This window comes from Littorina saxatilis, linkage group LG17 (genome assembly GCF_037325665.1).
Source record: "Littorina saxatilis isolate snail1 linkage group LG17, US_GU_Lsax_2.0, whole genome shotgun sequence".
NCBI classification, from domain to species: Eukaryota; Metazoa; Mollusca; class Gastropoda; order Littorinimorpha; family Littorinidae; genus Littorina; species Littorina saxatilis.
The window spans coordinates 17,809,116-17,828,706 of NC_090261.1; the positions used below are offsets into that span (position 1 = coordinate 17,809,116).

The 19,591-nt window shown below is 43.3% G+C and overlaps 1 protein-coding gene across 3 annotated transcripts in view; it reads right to left on the reverse strand.

Moving 5' to 3' along the window:
* LOC138952778 (protein unc-79 homolog) overlaps positions 1-19,591 on the reverse strand; it is a 294,903-nt gene that overhangs the window by 128,560 nt on the left and 146,752 nt on the right. For all 3 annotated transcript variants that reach the window (XM_070324505.1, XM_070324504.1, XM_070324503.1), the window contains exons 14-17: positions 18,542-18,645; positions 17,823-17,910; positions 17,530-17,618; positions 17,103-17,226 (exon numbers count right to left, since the gene is read on the reverse strand). In XM_070324505.1, coding sequence (XP_070180606.1) covers positions 17,103-17,226; positions 17,530-17,618; positions 17,823-17,910; positions 18,542-18,645 — 405 coding nt within the window. The remainder of the gene's footprint in view (positions 1-17,102; positions 17,227-17,529; positions 17,619-17,822; positions 17,911-18,541; positions 18,646-19,591) is intronic.

Consider the following 19,591-nt stretch of genomic DNA (forward strand, 5'->3'; position numbering starts at 1 on the left):
TTTATTTTAATTTTGTAGTGCAATTAAAGCGAGTGATTTGTAGGAGGTATGATCCCAAAAAAATTATCAAAACGCTTTTATAACTGTTTCAGGTAACTGATCATCTTAAGTAATATATTATTGGAATGGCCAAACATTTAACTGGTTAACCTTTCAGAGATGATGTCATTAGGTTGCTACGTCATTTATGACGAGGAATCAAACTAGGTCACTTTTGAGTTATGCTTCAGAACGGGGTCTTTTGTCAAGCACCATGAACAACCCCACTTCTGTGCAAGAGTGTAGATAGGTAATGACACAAAGGAAATTTGTACAGAGGTGAAGAAAGTTACATAAATCAAAGCTGTTTCATATTCTACAATCTTAAATATTTATTTATTTATTTCATTTTGGTGTTTGGGTGTTATTTTTTATTCTTATATTCTACAATCTGACAAAATAAAACGGATATCAAAACTGGGGAAAAAAGGAACAACTCTAAATAGCCGAAAAGACTTCCGGGAACTCTTCAAACAAGACGAATGTAGCTGCTGTATCAAAACTTACAAAACTAAGATTAAACGTACACGTACATACGAGTATAAAGTGCCTGACTTCAACTTTCATATAGAACAGTTCGCAGAATTCTACACAATGACCTTCAGTTTCAAAAGTTGGCCGCAAAATGGATGCCTTATAAGCTGGCAGGGAAACGGAAGAAGCAACAGGTTCCTGTTGCACGCGATCCGCTCAACCGTTTTGAACGAAGTAGACCCAAACTTGTGATGAATGTAGTCACTGATAATGAGACTTTGGTTTCCTTCTATATGATTGCAAGAAAACACAAAACAAAGCGCGATTGGACCACAATGACGTGACGCACCAAATTTGTATGCAAGGTTTTCAAAGCAGAAACAGTGCTATTCGCTGTATTTTGCGATCACCAAGGTCCTGTTGCTGTCGATTTGTTTGTTTGTTTATTTGTTGCTTAACGTCCAGCCGACTACGCAGAGCCATATCAGGACGAGGAAGGGGGGGATGAAGGGGGCCACTTGTCAAGCGATTCCTGTTTACAAATGCACTAACCCATTACTTGTGTCCCAGCAGGCTTTAGTAAAACTAAATTAATACCTACTGGAAGATTACCAGTTTCCAGTATGTTAAAATAGGCTTAACCTATCTACTGCTGGACTTACATCAGAACACTAACAGATTAAACTATACATGAATCGCAAGACAAGCGGCAAGAGAAGAGATTTTTGGAAAAAATACAGGTGAATGAGCAAGAAGGCAGAAAAAAGAAAAGAATTCATGAAGAAAAAGAGAGCATGACAGGAAAGAGGAACCAAAAATCTACCTAACAGCAAACTAGAAAGCTCCTGCGGTTCCAAAAACAGGAGGGGCCTTTAATTTCATAACCGCAGTGCCCCACTGCGGGAGTTGCTGTCGATATTCTGTCTGCAAACAGAACTGTCACTGTCACATACTATGCAGAAACCTTATTACTCAAACTTACTCACGAGTTCAGCAGTCAACGACTATAAACTGCGAAACTCAGACTAACCCTTCTTTTCCATGGCAATGCCAGTCTCCACAAAATAAGGGCCGTAACTCCATTCCTTAAAGTCTAAATAATCCCATCTTTGCCTCACACACTCTACAGACCTGATTTTACTCCTTGTGATTGCTGGTTATTCCCTCTATGAAGACAAGGCTTTGTGTCAAGACATTTTATTGTTTCCAAGACATCAAAAAAGGTGACAAATCTGAGCTTAAACCCAACCCCAAATAAGGCCATCTTAAGGCGTCTACTTTGCTCAGGCACTTGTGACTTTGCATCGATGTAGGAGGAGAGTATTTCTAATGGCTACAGTAATTTAAGCTAGATACGCCAAACAGTCTCTGCGAAAATCACATTTGATCATTTTGTTTGGATCATACCTCGTAGCACTAATTCTCATGCAACAATGTTGGAGTTTAGTTTAGTACAGATTTACAATTAACGTGATATTCTCGACTAACACCCCCAAAAAATAAAGTGGAATAGTGTGTTGCACATTTAGGATCTTGTCAAATGTACATACTCATTTGTTTTACGTGAGTGTATAATGGTTGTTAAATTGCCGGGAAGAAAGACAGCCAAGAACGTCAAAATAATGACTGCTCAATACAAAACTGTTTTAATGACGTTTTCGAGCTAGAATCAGGAGCCATTTAAAGGTACTGAACTTGTCAAATCCAGGTGCACGGAGCCCCTGGGGCTTTTAGTCATACCTCAGGCAGCTATCCGTTAGAAGAACTACCAAGTTTCATTGACTTGCACCCAAAGAGTCAAGAACTGCGATTTTTTTACGAATTAATTTCGTATTTGGACCCGGCTGGTCTTGACCTATTTTTAGATCTAAATTTAGATCAGGTAGATCACCACATCATGCACAAAAAGACACGTCACTAGCAAACTATGTCAGACGTCATCATGAGTTTGTGTAAAACAAAATGGAGGCCGGAATCACTCAGTTGAATCGAACTCCGACCAAACACCACGTAATAACTACAGCAGTCCCTGCAATGTACGGCCCCCGGCGTGAGCGGACACCTGACATGTACGGACACATTTGCTCGGCACGGAGTGTTTTCCTTCTATATTTGCCCCCCCTTAAACGGACACCTGCAAAACGTGGACGCGGACACTCATTTTCGGTCCCAACAGCAGGTCATACCTCCAATGTACGGACAGACCATCGTCAAATTTTCACCACAACAAAATCGATAACAGAGCAGTCCGGCTCTTGGTACGAAGATCACAGCCGCAATGGCGTGATGACAGTCACTGATAACTTGAGTGCACATGTACCCATCAGGAGGTGGGGTAGTTTTGGTCAGGAGTGAAGAGTACATGCGAAGATGCCAACATGAAACTGCACTGAGCTCTTTATTCTTGTCTGTTGGACGTAAACAACAGAAACCACAGTCGATGAAGGTCCTGAGCGAAAGTGAGTGAAAAACCGGCCACAGTTCTCAGCATCGTGTGTCTGTGTGTAACCTCTTTCATTGACAAGATACTCTTGTTTCCCCTCAGCCTTGACCAGTGAGTCGGTTGCCTAATCTATGAACCCTTCAGTTGTCTTGCCTTGTCAAAAGTTACGACACAGTCAACTGGTTTTGCTCTGAGTGAACAGTGCAGCTGGCCTCAATTAGCTGACACCTCTCTGGCCACAGCCCCCAACAGTACATGGCTGGAGGGAGTGAGAGAGAGGAAGTGGGGGTGGAGGGGGGGGGGGTGGAGGGTTAGCTGGCTAAACTCTGTGGGGTGTCCGGTGTCACTGCATGTCAGCAGGAAGAGCATTGTAGAGAAATAGAGAGGTGTACTCTTCCACAAAATTTCCAAGCATCAGTTGTCACGGCTTGGGGTAGGCATTAGTGAGGGAGAGTGGGAGCTGTGTTATGTACAGTGTATTTCCGACTGAAGAGTGAAAAGTCACTGCCATGCCACATGATCGGCATGCAGTCAATAAAGCCAGACAAGAAAAAAATAAATTACATGATTATGACATGCAGCTCTATCTGCTACTATTTATTCAAACTGGTTTTCAAGCTTATTCTTGCAAAGCATCTGCACACGCTCCTCTGTACTGTGTTTGTGTGGCTGCTTTCGTATGTCAGCGCATGGTGAGTGTGTTCACTGCCTTGAGGATTTATTTTATCTCTTCTTTTCAACACTTTTCAAACAAATCCTTTTTACAAAACGTTTAAAGAACTATTAGGAGTTTATTGTTATTGTTTAGTTGCCACAAGAAGTGATTAGCATAGACTCAATCCTGTTGTTTGTGTGTCTCTGTGCGAGTCGAGTGTATGGCCCGGGGGAGGGGGTGGTGTGGTCACCCCTCCCGTGACCGGACACCTGCAATGTACGGACAGTTTTGCTAGGGCCCAAGGGTGTCCGTTCATGAGAGGGACTGCTGTAGGTTAATTTATGCACTCGCGTGAACAAGAAACTCAGGCATGGGAATTGTCCGCCGAAAGGCAAATTTCCGCCGAATTTTTTTTTTGTTCCGCCGAAAAAGCAAAAGTGTCCGCCGAAACAATAAATGGGGGAGGCAAAAATGGTTCTAAAAACTGAATATAATGGCAAACTTGGAGTTAAGATGACACCAAATTACACCAGTTGGGTTCTTTGGAGAAAAAAAATTTGCCCAAAATGCCCCCAAACCCCCCTAGCAGGGCCGTCGACTTTGCTATTACTTACAAATGTTCAGCCTTTTTTACTTTTTTCAATTCCCATGCCTGAAACTGTCGAGCTTCACAGATGTCGTTGTTGGGTAGTTTTGGGTTTGTTTTACTACCATAGGAGGATTTTTGAACTGTAAATGCACTCAGCTGCAACAAAAACGCAAAACAAAGGCTGTGAGCTGCACTGTGCCTTTATCTTTCTGATGATGTGTACCTGTTCGCCCGCCACGTTTGAATGCAATATTTTTTCAAATCAAGGCGTTGTCTGAAGTGTATAAGAAAACAAAAGAGTGACCTTGACCGGTGACCTTGAGAAGTGACCTTGACCCGGAATAAATTAAATATGTTTGCTGGAGGTGTTTGTTTCTTTAATGTGTATCAATATATGTAGAAAATGTCCAATTCAAATCATTAGTTCACAAGTTATTTAGATGGGCAATCATGGTGTCGGTAGACCAACGGGCGGACCAACGGACAGACGGACGGAGAGACAAAGAGCCGTATTGTGGCCGAGAAGATACAGATTTAAAAACTACCTATATTTTTACACCAAAAAAATATTACTATTGAATATTGAATTCGCACCTGCCACGTCAGTGACACTACATATTAACCCCTTCACTGCCACAGTATAACAGCATTTTGGTATTGGTGTGCGCCAGGGCAAATTTCGCTTTCTTCGGTAGGTTCACTAATCTGTTCATTGCTCAATCATTTATTGAGATATCTCTTAGATCTTTGGCATGTGGTTTGCTTACACCCTTGGCTATTATGTGATAACATGATCATTGGACTTTGTTTGTGATTGTCATTGAAAAAATCGATATAATGACCATTTTTGGCAAAAATCGAAAATTTTTAAGTAAATTTTCAAGTAAATTTTCATTTGATTAATATACTTACCCGAATCACATATAAGCATTGACGCAGTCAGAGATGCTAAGGTCCTGAAAATCGCTACCCGTCTAACAGTCAAAGGGAAGCAACCCCACAAACAAAAAAGTGTAAGTGGAAGCGTAGCTAGGGACGCTAGCCGTGGGGGTTACCTCCCCTTGGAGTGACCTACGTCACTACCGCTTCCCGAGCACATGATAGAACTCATACGACTTATAGAATACTTAGAAACTATAATGCGGGGAAGGTGGGAGGGAATTACCTATGTGATTCGGGTAAGTATATTAATCAAATGAAAATTTACTTAAAAATTTTCGATTAAATTACATATTCTTACTCCGAACCACATATAAGCAGATAACTCCAACAAGGTGGTGGGAACATAAAATATCTCTGAAGAGGACTTGCCCGCTTCTGCTTGCCGCAGGCCGGGCGTAGGAAGAAGAATGTCCTGTTAGTCCCAACGATGTTTCACAAAAATGATGAAACGTAGTCTGTCTTCAAAGAAACCGTTCATAGAACATCATAGCATCCTCCTGAGCAGAGGACTGCTAAAGTCGATGCCCGAGATCTAGAATAGTGACCTCTGGCAGGTGCTGGAGGAAGGGCTGACTGCCCCCCCCCCCCCTTGTTTATAACCACTCATGGATTTGCCTAATGATGGTAAAAACCACCCAGATAAGGTCAGCTTATAAAAAGTCCTTATCTCCTCAAGTCTAGTTGAGACCTGAAAGAAACTGACCCTAAGCTTCGTGAGTTACGCCTTCCGGGCAACCCGAAATAGCGTCCATCTCACTGACTCTGTCTTAACCCTGACTGGCCGAAAGAGTGAAACTCCTTGCAAACAGCTAAAACCAGGAAGACAGTCCTAACTCTAAAAAGAGCTGAGAAAGTTCCGAAAACAACGAAGGCAAACGAGTAGTAGAAAAACGAACAACGCCTGTGCGTCTCACCTTCGGAACGAACAAAGAGAGCTCCGACTGACCGAGAGCAACACCCTCCTGGGAGTGTAGCGCTGACATGGTCAGAGCTTGAGTAAGCCACAGCAGCGTAGTCTCCGAGCAGGAGACGTTAATCGTTCGTAATGAAACAGGGGCAAGAAGCCTTCTCCCCTGTTAACTGACGAGAGGCACGGCAAAAATACCTGAACCATTCTGGCATTTTCTAGACTCCTCACAAAGAAGAATCAAAGGAAATGACTTAAAACCGAAATCCAAGGAAATAAATTCCAGTTTCGACAAAAATGAGCCCTCTTCTCAAAAAAGAACCAAGATTCGCTAAGCAGCAAACCCCTGCTCCCAAAATTGCTGCCAAGCGTGATGACCGCGCCAGGAGGAGCAAAACTTAGAGCCGCAGCTCCCTAAAGGGAGCCGCGAAAGAGGACGCTCTGAAAGCAGTACAACCGGCTGGTTAAATGCGTATCAGAAAACACTGCCCTAGGTGAAAGCAGAAGTCACCCATCCTAGGACTAACCGAGCTCGAAAATTGTTTACCTTCCGTGATCTTACAAGACCGCCACCCTGAGAAATCCAGCTAGTCAAGAGTTGACCAGTTCTGAATTTAAATGGACCTGAATCCGTCCTGAGAGGGTGAATCCCAAAGCGGCTTAAACGCTAGCGGGAAAGGTCTGAACGTAAAATTCACTAGCAAGAAGCTATGAATGTAAACCACCTTGGCAGGAAGCAAGAGTCCTGGTGAGCGCTTGCTGTAGTGCCAAACATGGAAACGATCAGTGCCGAAGGATGTCCACTCAGAACTGAGTAAGACGAACTCTCCAGGTGACCGCAAGAGCGAGAGAGGCGTAGCCAATCTCCTCACTATGAACGAGAGTGACTCCCGAGTATATGATACCAGAGTCCTTCTCAGAGAGAGAAAGAGTCAAGAACGGGCACAAGCGTTCCTGAAGTTCGTTAAACCTTCAGAAACGCTCACATCCCTATGCAACGAGGCTGTGAGAAGCAGCCTGTTCCAAATCGGTTAGCCAAAGTAGGCTACGGTTGGTGCATGACCTGCTCCGAGTGTCTACCCCAGCATGACTGAGAGTGTAACGCAGTACAGCTCCTACGATAGAGTCCGAGTCTAACAAAGACAAGGACTCATTGAACTCATGGGTAGTTAAAGAACAACGCCTATGAATGAACATGGCTTGATCTTGAATGTCGATACCCTTCGAGTAAGCATGACCAGAGTGCCGTAACCGGCAGACCAGCTGTCCACAGACTGACTTTCACTACTTCTTGCTGAGACGGAAGAAGTTAAAGGAAAGTCAGAACAAATTCCTTGTGAGGACATAAAGAAGGAGTGCACCCAGTGGCCGACAGCTGTCGTGAATGACCCTCTTGCTACTTAGATTAGGGAGTGTGTAAATCTGCATTCTAACCAAAGTAGAATGCTGACCAGACTCATAGCAATCCTGAGTAGCGGCAGGAACCAACAAATAATGGGACGAAAAAATTTCCCCAAAAACGTTGTTTCTGCTAAACAGAAATCACGGTGGCCAAAGCCTATTGTGATTGGTGTTCATAAACAAAATGGCTGTGCGTCAGCCGCGGCTGAAAGCCATGATGCCTGAAGGCCAGCCGTTGTTTCAAACACCGCGAAGAACACCAGTAATCGGCAATGAAAGGAACAAAAGTTTCGTCTGCAGATTCAAGTGCTGGGCTAAGAGCCACAGCAAAGGAACCAGAGCACTAGCTAACCCTCTGCCGGAAGGAGAGGGCTAGCCAAAACCTGAGAGCAGTGGTAAGACATAGAGGGTGACCCCTCAATCCGGAAATAGGAGTACTCCTCCTTCAAAACCGGAAGTCATCCATTCCAACGAGGCAACCGAAGCGGAAGCCTCCGAGGACAGAACATCCTCAGAAAAATATCTGGAAGTTACTTACGCCGCCAACCCAAGTACAGCCTTAAGCTAGGACGCAAAACCAGAACGTGTCCGCTCACCATCGAAAGACCAAGCCAGACATGGAGAGGACGGACAAAGACCGTAGTCAAAGTTGCTTGTGGCAAAAGGTGACTGGGATAACCGGAAAACGGAAACCCAGCCCAACGGAAATCGTCCTGCCTCATCTCGTGCCTAGACTGAGGATGACGGTAGGAAATGTCGAAGTCCGAAGCCACAAGCCAAAGAGAGTGCAGCAGCCAACACCGCGGACAGGTGGAATGACTGATGCACATACAGAGGCTGAGGGTCCGACGCGGCAAGCCGTAGTTGCCTGTGAAAGAAAGCTGAGAGAGGAACCGGAAACCGGAAACCCTCCCTGCTGGTAATCGCGCCTCCTCACCACCTGCCTAAGAGGGAGGTGAGAGGAAGCAGCCTCGAAAACCAAAAGCACAGGAACGTAGGAGCCAGCAGCCCCCACCTCAGAAGGGTGGAGGGGCCGCTGGAACACATGAGGCTGGAAGCCTGCGAGCCCGTAGGCTAGTCCATGGTCCGCGCGCACCGACGTCCAAGAAGAAGCATCGGGAACCGGACCGGAAAATCCGGGCAGAGCCGGAAGTGCAACCGAAGCCACAGCGCTCTGCCGAAGCTGGTGTTGCAGGGACTGCGGGCGGAAGCCCGAAGGCCCGTAGGCCAGCCCTAGATCCGAACCGGATGGGACTGTAACAAGTCCACTAGCCGGTGAACCCACACGTCCGGTGAAAACCAGAAGCGCAGCTGTCAAAAACGACCGCTGACGTAAGGCTAGGCTCGAGCCGGATGGGACTATGACATGTCCGCTACCCAGTGAGCCTACACTTCTGGTAAAAACCAGACGCGCAGCTGTCGAAAACGACTGCTGACGTAAGACTAGGCTCAAGCCGGATGGGACAATGACAGGTCCGCCAACCGGTGAGCCCACACTTCCGTTAAAACCAGAAGCGCAGCTGTCGTAAACGACTGCTGACGTAAGGCTAGACTCGAGCCGGATGGGACTATGACGTGTCCGCTAACCAGTGAGCCTACACTTCTGGTAAAAACCAGACGCGCAGCTGTCGAAAACGACTGCTGACGTAAGACTAGGCTCGAGCCGGATGGGACAATGACATGTCCGCTAACCGGTGAGCCTACACTTCCGGTAAAACCGGAAGCGCAGCTGTCGAAAACGACTGCTGACGTAAGGCTAGGCTCAAGCCGGAAGGGACTATGGCGGGTCCGCTAACGGATGAGCCTACACTTCCGGTAAAACCGGAAGCGCAGCTGTCGAAAACGACTGCTGACGTAAGGCTAGGCTCAAGCCGGAAGGGATTATGACGGGTCCGCTAACGGTTGAGCCTATGCTTCCGGGAAAACCCGGAAGTGCAGCCGCCGAAAACGACGGCTGCACCTGCCTCACTCCCGGGAACTGGTTACCACCAGGAGGAGGGGCAGACGTACCTGGCAGGTAGTGACCCTGCGGTGACCGTATCCCCGTAGGGACATGCAAACCTGCACTCCCGCAAGCGAGAGACAGAGAATGCCGGTCAAGAAGAGAACCGTTATCCAAAAGGGAATGTCCTGCAGCATCACGAGTGCTAGCGGACCGGTTCGAAGATCCAGGAGAGGAAGGCGGCGGAGGTGAACCAGGGAAAAAAAACCACTGGAACACGTAGCTGCGGGAACCCGAATTGAAGCCAAGGAATGCGTGCCCCCCACCTCCGGGTGGGTAACGGAGTTGGACGCTGGAAACACGCTACGTCTCCTCACGCACGAGGCTGCGGATTGCTGAAAGCAAAAAGCTAAGCAAGGACGACACCAAACGAGCTAGGCTCTGGTGCCGAGGCAGAAGGCAAAATCGAAGCATATAACCACTAGGCTACGAGCTAGAACGCATATCTTCAGGCGCCGAAAAGGGCACAGAAAACATCGTATTATGCGCCTGATCCGAAACTACAACAACCACAGGCTTGGAAGAAGTTGCGGAAGACTTAGGTATAAAAAGCCCTTGCCCTAGCCTACTGGCTTAACGCTACGTATCTTTTCACTGTCAGCCGAGCTGACCGAAAAACATGTAAACAAACTACTGAAAAATTATGTCAGCAAAAGACGTAAATCAGCAGAAAGTAACAACTAACACTAGTCAAAATAACTACCCAAAGGTAGCTAAACAACACCTACTGAGAACAATGGAAGTCCAAACCAGACTGACAAACTCAGTAGAAAGACAACATGTGCTAGTACAAAATGGCTACCAAAATGGCGGCCAAAGAACAACAGACTACCGAAAATCAAAGTCCAACAGGACAGAAGAAATTCTGTAGCACGAACAACATAAAAAAATGCTAGTCAAAAGACTAACTGGAAAGATCTCACCAGCTATGAAGCAGCCAGCGAGTAGACGGGTGAAAAACGAGACCGATGGGAGCCAGGCAAACACCAAGCAGACAGCCACGAGAGCGATAGAAAAAGCGACCTTCTCCTCTGAGTGAAAATAGTCGTATGCGTTCTATCACGTGCTCGGGAAGCGGTAGTGACGTAGGTCACTCCAAGGGGAGGTAACCCCCACGGCTAGCGTCCCTAGCTACGCTTCCACTTACACTTTTTTGTTTGTGGGGTTGCTTCCCTTTGACTGTTAGACGGGTAGCGATTTTCAGGACCTTAGCATCTCTGACTGCGTCAATGCTTATATGTGATTCGGAGTAAGAATATGTAATTTAATTACAGTTTCCAAACTTTCACACACACACACTGCAGCAGGTAAAACCGCAGAAAACACAGCTAAAACTCAGGTGTCAAACATCAGGTACTCACATTACAGCCCATAACAGTATTCTTCTGTGTGGTAATCCATAAATCACTTCTTGTAGAGCTTCCAGAACACTGTATTATTTGAAAACAGGTCTACGAGTTGATGTCCGACTTTCGGCCGCCATTTTGAATCTAATAGATCGGAAAAAAATTCTAAAAAAGTTTTCACCACGTGGTACTAACTTATCTGAACGGTCAATGGGAAAGAACTGTGTTTAACCCCTTCACTGCCCACCCCGTATGTAATACGTGGTCATTTTTGGTTTGTCGTACGCCCATAACCGTATCTCATACGTGGGATTTGTGTCACCAACATTTCAGGACATTTCTGAAAACTAAATGGGAGGTAACCACTGTCCAAGTACTTGTAGGGGTTCTAAACACAGTTCTTTCCCATAGACCGTTCGGATAAGTTACTAAAGTTGCTACCACGTTCTACCACGTGTTGAAAACTGTGTTAGCATTCTCGCCATTCACAATGGCGGCTGAAAGTCGGACCTCAACTCGTAGACCTGTTTTCAAGCGATACAGTGTTCTGGAAGCTCTACAAGAAGTGATTTATGGATTACCACACAGAAGAATACTTTTATGGGCTGTAATGTGAGTACCTGATGTTTGACACCAGTTTTAGCAGTGTTTTGTGTGGTTTTACATGCTGCAATGTGTGTCACTGTGTGTGTAAGTCCGGAAACTGTAATTTTTGACGAAAATGGTCATTATATCAATTTTTACTATAACAATCACAAACAAAGTCCAATGATCATGTCATCCTATAATAGCCAAGGGTATAAGCAAAACACATGCCAAAGATCTAAGAGATATCTCAATAAATGATCGAGCAGTGAACAGATTAGTGAACCTACCGAAGAAAGCGAAATTTTGCCCTGGCACACAGCAATACCAAAATGCTGTTATACTGTGGCAGTGAAGGGGTTAAACCCCTACAAGAAGTTGGACAGTGGTTACCTGCCATTTAGTTTTCACAAATGTCCTGAAAAGTGCTGATGTAAATGCCACGTACCTAGTACGTGTATGGGCGTATGACAAACCAAACATGACCACGTACCTAGTACGTGCTGGGCAGTGAAGGGGTTAACCGCTTGTGGGAAGGATACATTTGATATTTGCATTTTTTTTCATATTTCAGTAAGTATGATATGTCTTGACTATGATCTACCAAAAATCACATGATTTAGTTGGCTAAACTCATAGAATTTTTGAATTTCGCTTAGTGAGTGAAATGAAGGTGAGCATTTTTGCCACGTCAGTGACGTTTTTTCAAAAGCAAGTTAAGTACCCTTAGCTATTTTTACCTTAACATTTTTCACCTTGTCTGTCATGTTTGGGGAAATCTCTGCACAAATTTGAGTTAATAAAAGCATCATGAATATTGCTTTTATGGCAAATAATGTCTGATTTTTTGTGCGAATGCCACGTCAGTGACGCTGGAATTGCCCTAAACAGAAAAGTAAACAAAAAACAAAACTACTTCATGAAAGGTAATTAAATCATACTTTATCGCAAACAAATGAAACCTAGAAAGTCATGGAGTGCGTGTATCTCTGTTTCGATTACCGGCAAAGACGTTCGGAGAAACACGAACGTCAAATCCAAGTCAAACCAATTGACCCCTGACACACATTTTGACTCGTGCACAAGACGTTGTATCGATAAACTTAAGCGCAAATAAAAAATAATAATACAAAAGCAAGAACATAGCAACAAGAAGTTTAGACATCTGACAAAGCCGACCAAGCAGAATGACAAGTCTAATGAAAAACAGAGAGGCAATGAGAAACAAGATCGCGATTAACTTTCCTTCACGGCACGACGCAAATCTTCTGCACGATGCAAAGCTTCTGTGACCTTTGACCCAACGTGGCTTCAACAAATCATCCTTTCTAATTATCACTGAAAACCGAGAGGGTGGGGGGTGGAATACTGAGAGGGGCAGGGTGGGAGGGCGATGAAAATATAATGGAGAGACACGTGTATTAATAAGATTAAACCGATTCTGCAATAACACAAACAAGAACAACAAGTCGCGAAAGGCGAAAATACAACATTTAGTCAAGCTCAGTCGAACTCACAGAATGAAACTGAACGCATTGCATTTTTTCCGCAAGACCGTACACTGGTAGCATCGTCTGTCCACCGCTCCTGGCAAAAGCAGTGAAATTAACAATCCAGAAAAGCGCGGTAGCGGTTGTGCTGAGGAGGATAGCACGCTTTTCTATATCTCTATTCTTTTTAACTTTCTGAACGTGTTTTTAATCCAAACATATCATATCTATATGTTTTTGGAATCAGGAACGGACAAGGAATAAGATGAAATTGTTTTTAAATCGATTTTGGACATTTAATTTTAATCATAATTTTTATATTTTTAATTTTCAGAGCTTGTTTTTAATCCGAATATAACATATTTATATGTTTTTGGAATCAGAAAATGATGAAGAATAAGATAAATGTAGTTTTGGATCGTTTTATAAAAAAAATAATTTTAATTACAATTTTCAAATTTTTAATGATCAAAGTCATTAATTAATTTTTAAGCCACCAAGCTGAAATGCAATACCGAAGTCCGGCCTTTGTCGAAGATTGCTTTACAAAAATTTCAATCAATTTGATTAAAAAATGAGGGTGTGACAGTGCCGCCTCAACTTTTACAAAAAGCCGGATATGACGTCATCAAAGACATTTATCGAAAAAATGAAAAAAACGTCCGGGGATATCATTCCCAGGAACTCTCATGTAAAATTTCATAAAGATCGGTCCAGTAGTTTGGTCTGAATCGCTCTACACACACACACGCACAGACAGACAGACAGACAGACACACACACACACACCATGACCCTCGTCTCGATTCCCCCCTCTATGTTAAAACATTTAGTCATAACTTGACTAAATCTAAAAAACAACAGTGACCTATGACACCATGCAATGAATATTTAATCAATAATATGATCGTCTGCGTTGCAGGTGTAAATTGTGATCTGCAAGGGTTGGGGTGGGGAAGGGGGGAGAGTTTGATCATTGATGTGTGTGTGTTTGTGTTCGTGGATTTTGAGGGAGGGAGAGGGTTTGGGTGGGGGGTGGGTGGTTGTCAGGTTTGGGTGTGGGTATGAAACAAACAAAACAATACCCACACCACACAAAATCTTGGGGGCAAAAAACACTCGCATCTGTCCGCACAATATTATAAACACCAGCAACAGGAAAGAAAGGTAACAATAGAAAAAGACTCATCTTTGCTTCCTGCTATTCCTTGCCCCTGACTCGATTGTCGCACGATGATCAACAGATATGTTGTGAGATGTCAACGCTGACCGTGCAAGCAAATCACCTCGTTTGAAATAAGACAATCCATTCGCTCGAATGCAAAATGTAGGCACTCTCGTCTCAAAGACGTTTACAGCTGGCTTCACACACAATTCTGTACTCAGAGCCTACAGAACTTCGCATCCACAAACCTGACATACTTGTCTCAACATTTTATAGACTCAAATCACAAAAAGTTGCTTTCACACACCAGCTTTGACTGTAACAACGTGCTGGGGCCCCCAAACATGTATGATAATAACAGAACTTGCGTTTCAAAGCAAAGCTCCCTGTGTTGATTTTGCACTTTATTTTTGCACTACCAAAATGATGACAAAAACGATGTTTAGTGGTTTGTTGTCAGACCAGCTTTTTTGTCGGTCCTCGGGGGGCATATTGACTTTTGTTTCATATTTATTGACCGCGGCCTTCGGCCTAGGTCAAAACCAAAAGACGATATGCTCCCCCTTGGACCGACAAAAAAGCTGGTATGTCCCATCAAACATCTTATAATATTCTTTGCCAGCATGCAGAAAACTGTGTCAGTGCCATGTCTGTCATTTTAGCATTTTGTGGCAGATTTAATTAAGACCAGGAGCTGCCCTGGGAGGTTGTGCGGAATATTTCTTTTGACTTAACCGTGTTTAGGATGCCAAAAGAATAAGTTCTTTTCCCCCCCTGAATACCCCAGTGCAGTCAACAAGCTCTCACTATAAAAACGCTCATGTTTTTTCAATTAACGTAGCCCACACCATAGTTAACAGGTTCAACACTTCTTTAATGCATAAAATCTCTAATATTATTTAGCATGACGTCACTCTTATTCTTTCACTCACTCATCTTTCTTTCCTGGTCTGTCATTGGTCCGTACTGTCTCTTCGTAAAGTGTAGCACGAGAGTTGTGCTGATAGTGTAATAATCATGTTGTGCTACCGTCTCGTCAAAATCGATCATGGAAAAAGGGAAAACTACAGAATCCCTACAAAGATCACTGAATAGCGTGCGATCTGATTACCAATCATAGACAAGGGAAACTGTAAAATTTATTTCAAGGACCGCTGAATAACATGCGATCCCATACTAATTTAATAATGAAAAACAAGAAAGATTTCTGAATTCCTTATGATAGAAAGATGAAATTTTGATGGATTACTACAAAAAGAAAGACGTCACTTAATTTATGCAGCATTGTTTTCCAATAAAAGTCAGTAACCGCTTATGCCTTTAAATTGCTTTCAATGTCAAGAAACCAAGTATTTTAACAATTTATCATGTTAAATCAATTTCAAGACAATTACCGTACTTTCCGGGTCATAAGGCGCGACTTTTTTCCTCGAGTTTGACCCCTGCGTCTTGTATAACGAAGCGCCTAATCCGTGTGTGAAATACGAAAAAAATCAAAGAGACCGCCTGAGTACCAGTCAAACAACTTGTGATAATGCATGTTTCAGCTACTAGGTACTACCCTGGCCAAGTTTCCTCTCAAGACATCAAAGAGACCGCCCCATAGGTTAAACTCGGTCACTGACCCCGGTGCAGGAAGTGTTTCCTCTCTCAGATCTATGACAGGGGAACCACCTCTCATAGCAAAAACTGGGTCATTGACCCCTGGGAAGAAGGTCAGTGTCTAAACAAGGCAACCCAGCTATCACAATGGACCTGCCTTTGATCTCGCCGCACACACAGAGCACACATATTTCCACTCTGTATTCTTCCTTTGATGTGCGGCTTATTTTCATTCTTCGACCGTTTGTTACCGGTATACTTTTTTAATTTTGGTACGCCCTATCGGCCCCCTGCGCCCAATGGGTGACTGGATTACAATTTTGTTTAAAAAGAGGGGGGTGCGCCTTATGCGCTGTAGCGCCTTGTAACCCGGAAAGTACGGTAGCAAAATTTATCGCTGACGCGGTCAGAAAAGTCACTTCTGCTCACGGCGTCAGTCCAGCGCTGTCATCGCAACAATTATTGAACTAAAGTCGCTAGGCTATGACATCACGTAGTCGTAATAGAGGTCGTTCTTTCTCTCAATGGCATTAAACATTCGCTCCATTCAGGAACAATCACATATAGAAAGAAAATACACACACATCGTTCAGGAAGGTAAAGCAACAAGCATAATAAATTAACGAAGTAATTTAACTGTAATCTTTAGAGTTATTGTTTTGGGGAGGGTAGTAGGGCTATTCCCTCACAATTGTAAAACAAGCATGACCGAGTCATAAGCTAAACACTGCCTTGACCAATAGCTTCTCTTTACCTCTGTTTGATCTTTTCATAAATTTTGGATCGTTTTATAAAAAAATCGTTTTAATTACAATTTTTAGAGTTTTAATGACCAAAGTCATTAATTAATTATTAAGCCTCCAAGCTGAAATGCAATACGAAAGTCCGGCTTTTGTCGAAGATTACTTGGCCTAAATTTCAATCAATTTTATTGAAAATGAGGGTGTGACAGTGCCGCCTCAACTTTTACAAAAAGCCGGATATGACGTCATCAGACATTTATCAAAAAAATGTAAAAAACGTCTGGGGATATCATGCCCAGGAACTCTCATGTAAAATTTGAAGTAATTTAACTGTAATCTTTAGAGTTATTGTTTTGGGGAGGGTAGTAGGGCTATTCCCTCACAATTGTAAAACAAGCATGACCGAGTCATAAGCTAAACACTGCCTTGACCAATAGCTTCTCTTTACCTCTGTTTGATCTTTTCATAGAAATCTCAGATTGGTTTCAAATATTTTTCTTGTGCATGCATGCAAGTGTGTATGTGTCTGTGTTTAACAGTGCAACTGTGAGTCAAGACGTACATTCTGCGGAATGTGTGTTTGCATATATCTGTTTACAGAAGCACGCCTCTGACTGCAGCATTATTAACATGACACGTGTAACAGCTTCAGAGCAAAAGGAAAGACGTGTAATAAGAACAGGTTGCACGGAAAACAAACATATCAGAAGGTGATTGTACCTGCAGCCACTGCAGTGCCTGTTCCTGGACGCAAGCGTTGTGATCATCAAAGCGATCAGACACAAAGTTGTACATTCTGTCCAGAGTGAAGGGCAGGGGACACATGTCTATGTCAAACGCTTTGCTGAAGAAAAAACCAAAAAATGAAAGAATTCAAATACTAAAATATCTTTGCTTTGGAAAACACACATGCGCAAGGATAAAAGACAACAGCCAGCCACACACAGGCACACAAGTTATCTAAATCAGATCATTATCTCTTCTTGACATAGCCAGTTTTATTCACACATTTATCAAATTTCACAACTAAATAAGATCCAAACAAATGATTTGGTGCTGTTACTAGAAATGGCTATGAACTGGAATAAATGAAACCAAAAACCAAAATAAACTGATTAAAGTTTGAAGTGAATGTAATGATTCAAACCTGAGAAGCACTTTGAGCTCAGCCAGATCTGGTTCTGGCACTTCAGTTCTGATGGATTCCAACCAGTATGGCATAACATAATCCCAGATCTGCAAGACTCAAACAAGTTCAGTCCCATTATTCCCCAATCACTAGTACTTACAGAAATGACTTCTCTATTTACAGAGGAGACAAACACAGAGAGACAGAGGCAGACAGACAGAAATAGAATGAGTGTTTGGAAAGGGAGGGGGGGGTGTCATTGGAGATGCTAGGGAAGTACACAAGATGCAAAACAAGCTCCCAATGCTTACCTCAAAGGTAATGATGTTGTAAGGAACCAGACAGAAGAAGCAGTTCAAGCCTTCCTTGATCTGAGTCGTGCGAGTGCACAGGGTGTCCCTGGACAAACATAATGAACAGGTGATGGATCTCACGGACCAATGCCAAACTCACATGAACAGCAATAGAGAGAAATTCAAGTTTTATGCCCTCACGGCAAAGCCATTAGGGGCATGTTCCTGGGTTTTAACCCGACTTTAGATGAGATACACAAGTGTATGCGTGTTTAGGTGGTATCAGCCATCTGCACTTATGGCAGAATGACCAAGGTCTTTAACGTGCCAGTGTGGTGGGAGATGGATACCGTCTCTGGGTCTGCACATAAAGTTGACCCGTGTCTGTCCCGGCCCGGATTCGAACCAGCGACCTTTCGATCACAAGTCCAGTGCTCTACCACCTGAGCTACCGGGCCCCTGAACAGCAATAATCAAATCAAATTATCTTTGTATCTCAAACATGAGAAATTGCACTGACTGACTGATTACACACTCAAACATACTGCTTAAGAATTCCAAAAATGAGACAAAATTGACCCTATCAACCTCTTCATGAGTATGCAATCGCTGCTTTTAACTGTCTTCACAACACACAGACTGAGATCAGTAACACAGACTTCCACTTGACATCTGATCTCTAGGTGTAAGAGGGTCAAGACAATAGGAATGAAGACAGACAGGCCAACAGCCCTCACCAGAATCCTCCCACCCGGGAGTACTCCACAGGATGCGGCAACAAGCAGGCCACAATCACTTCAAAGTGTGTCTTCATCACTGCCTGCAGCCAGTTGTAGACATACTGAAACAAAAGAGAATACAGTAGAACCTCCTAAAAACGACCCCTCCTAAAAACGACCCCCTACCGTTTGCCGACCGATTTTCTGGGCACGGATGCCTTTTACACTGTAACTAACAACTGAATGGCGACGCCTTCCTTTTTCAGATGACCGATGGGTGGGACTGAAAAATGTCATGAATCCTCAACCTCAACCGAACAACAACACACACACACACACACACAAAAAAAAACAAGTCGCGTACGGCGAAACTACTACATTTAGTCAAGCTGTGGAACTCACAGAATAAAACTGAACGCACTGCATTTTTTCACAGTAACCGTAGTGGGCCGCTCGTGCAAAAGGCAGTGAAATTGACGAGCCAGTTTAGCGCAGTACTGGTTGCTGCTGTGCTGCATAGCACGCTTTTTTGTACCTCTCTTCGTTTTAACTTTCTGAGCGTGTTTTTAATCCAAACATATCATATCTATATGTTTTTGGAATCAGGAACCGACATTAGAATAAGATGAAATTGTTTTTAAATCGATTTCGGAAATTCAATTTTGATCATAATTTTTATATATTTAATTTTCAGAGCTTGTTTTTAATCCGAATATAACATATTTATATGTTTTTGGAATCAGAAAATGATGAAGAATAAGATCAACGTAATTTTGGATCGTTTTATAAAAAAATCGTTTTAATTACAATTTTTAGAGTTTTAATGACCAAAGTCATTAATTAATTATTAAGCCTCCAAGCTGAAATGCAATACGAAAGTCCGGCTTTTGTCGAAGATTACTTGGCCTAAATTTCAATCAATTTTATTGAAAATGAGGGTGTAACAGTGCCGCCTCAACTTTTACAAAAAGCCGGATATGACGTCATCAGACATTTATCGAAAAAATGTAAAAAACGTCTGGGGATATCATGCCCAGGAACTCTCATGTAAAATTTCATAAAGATCTG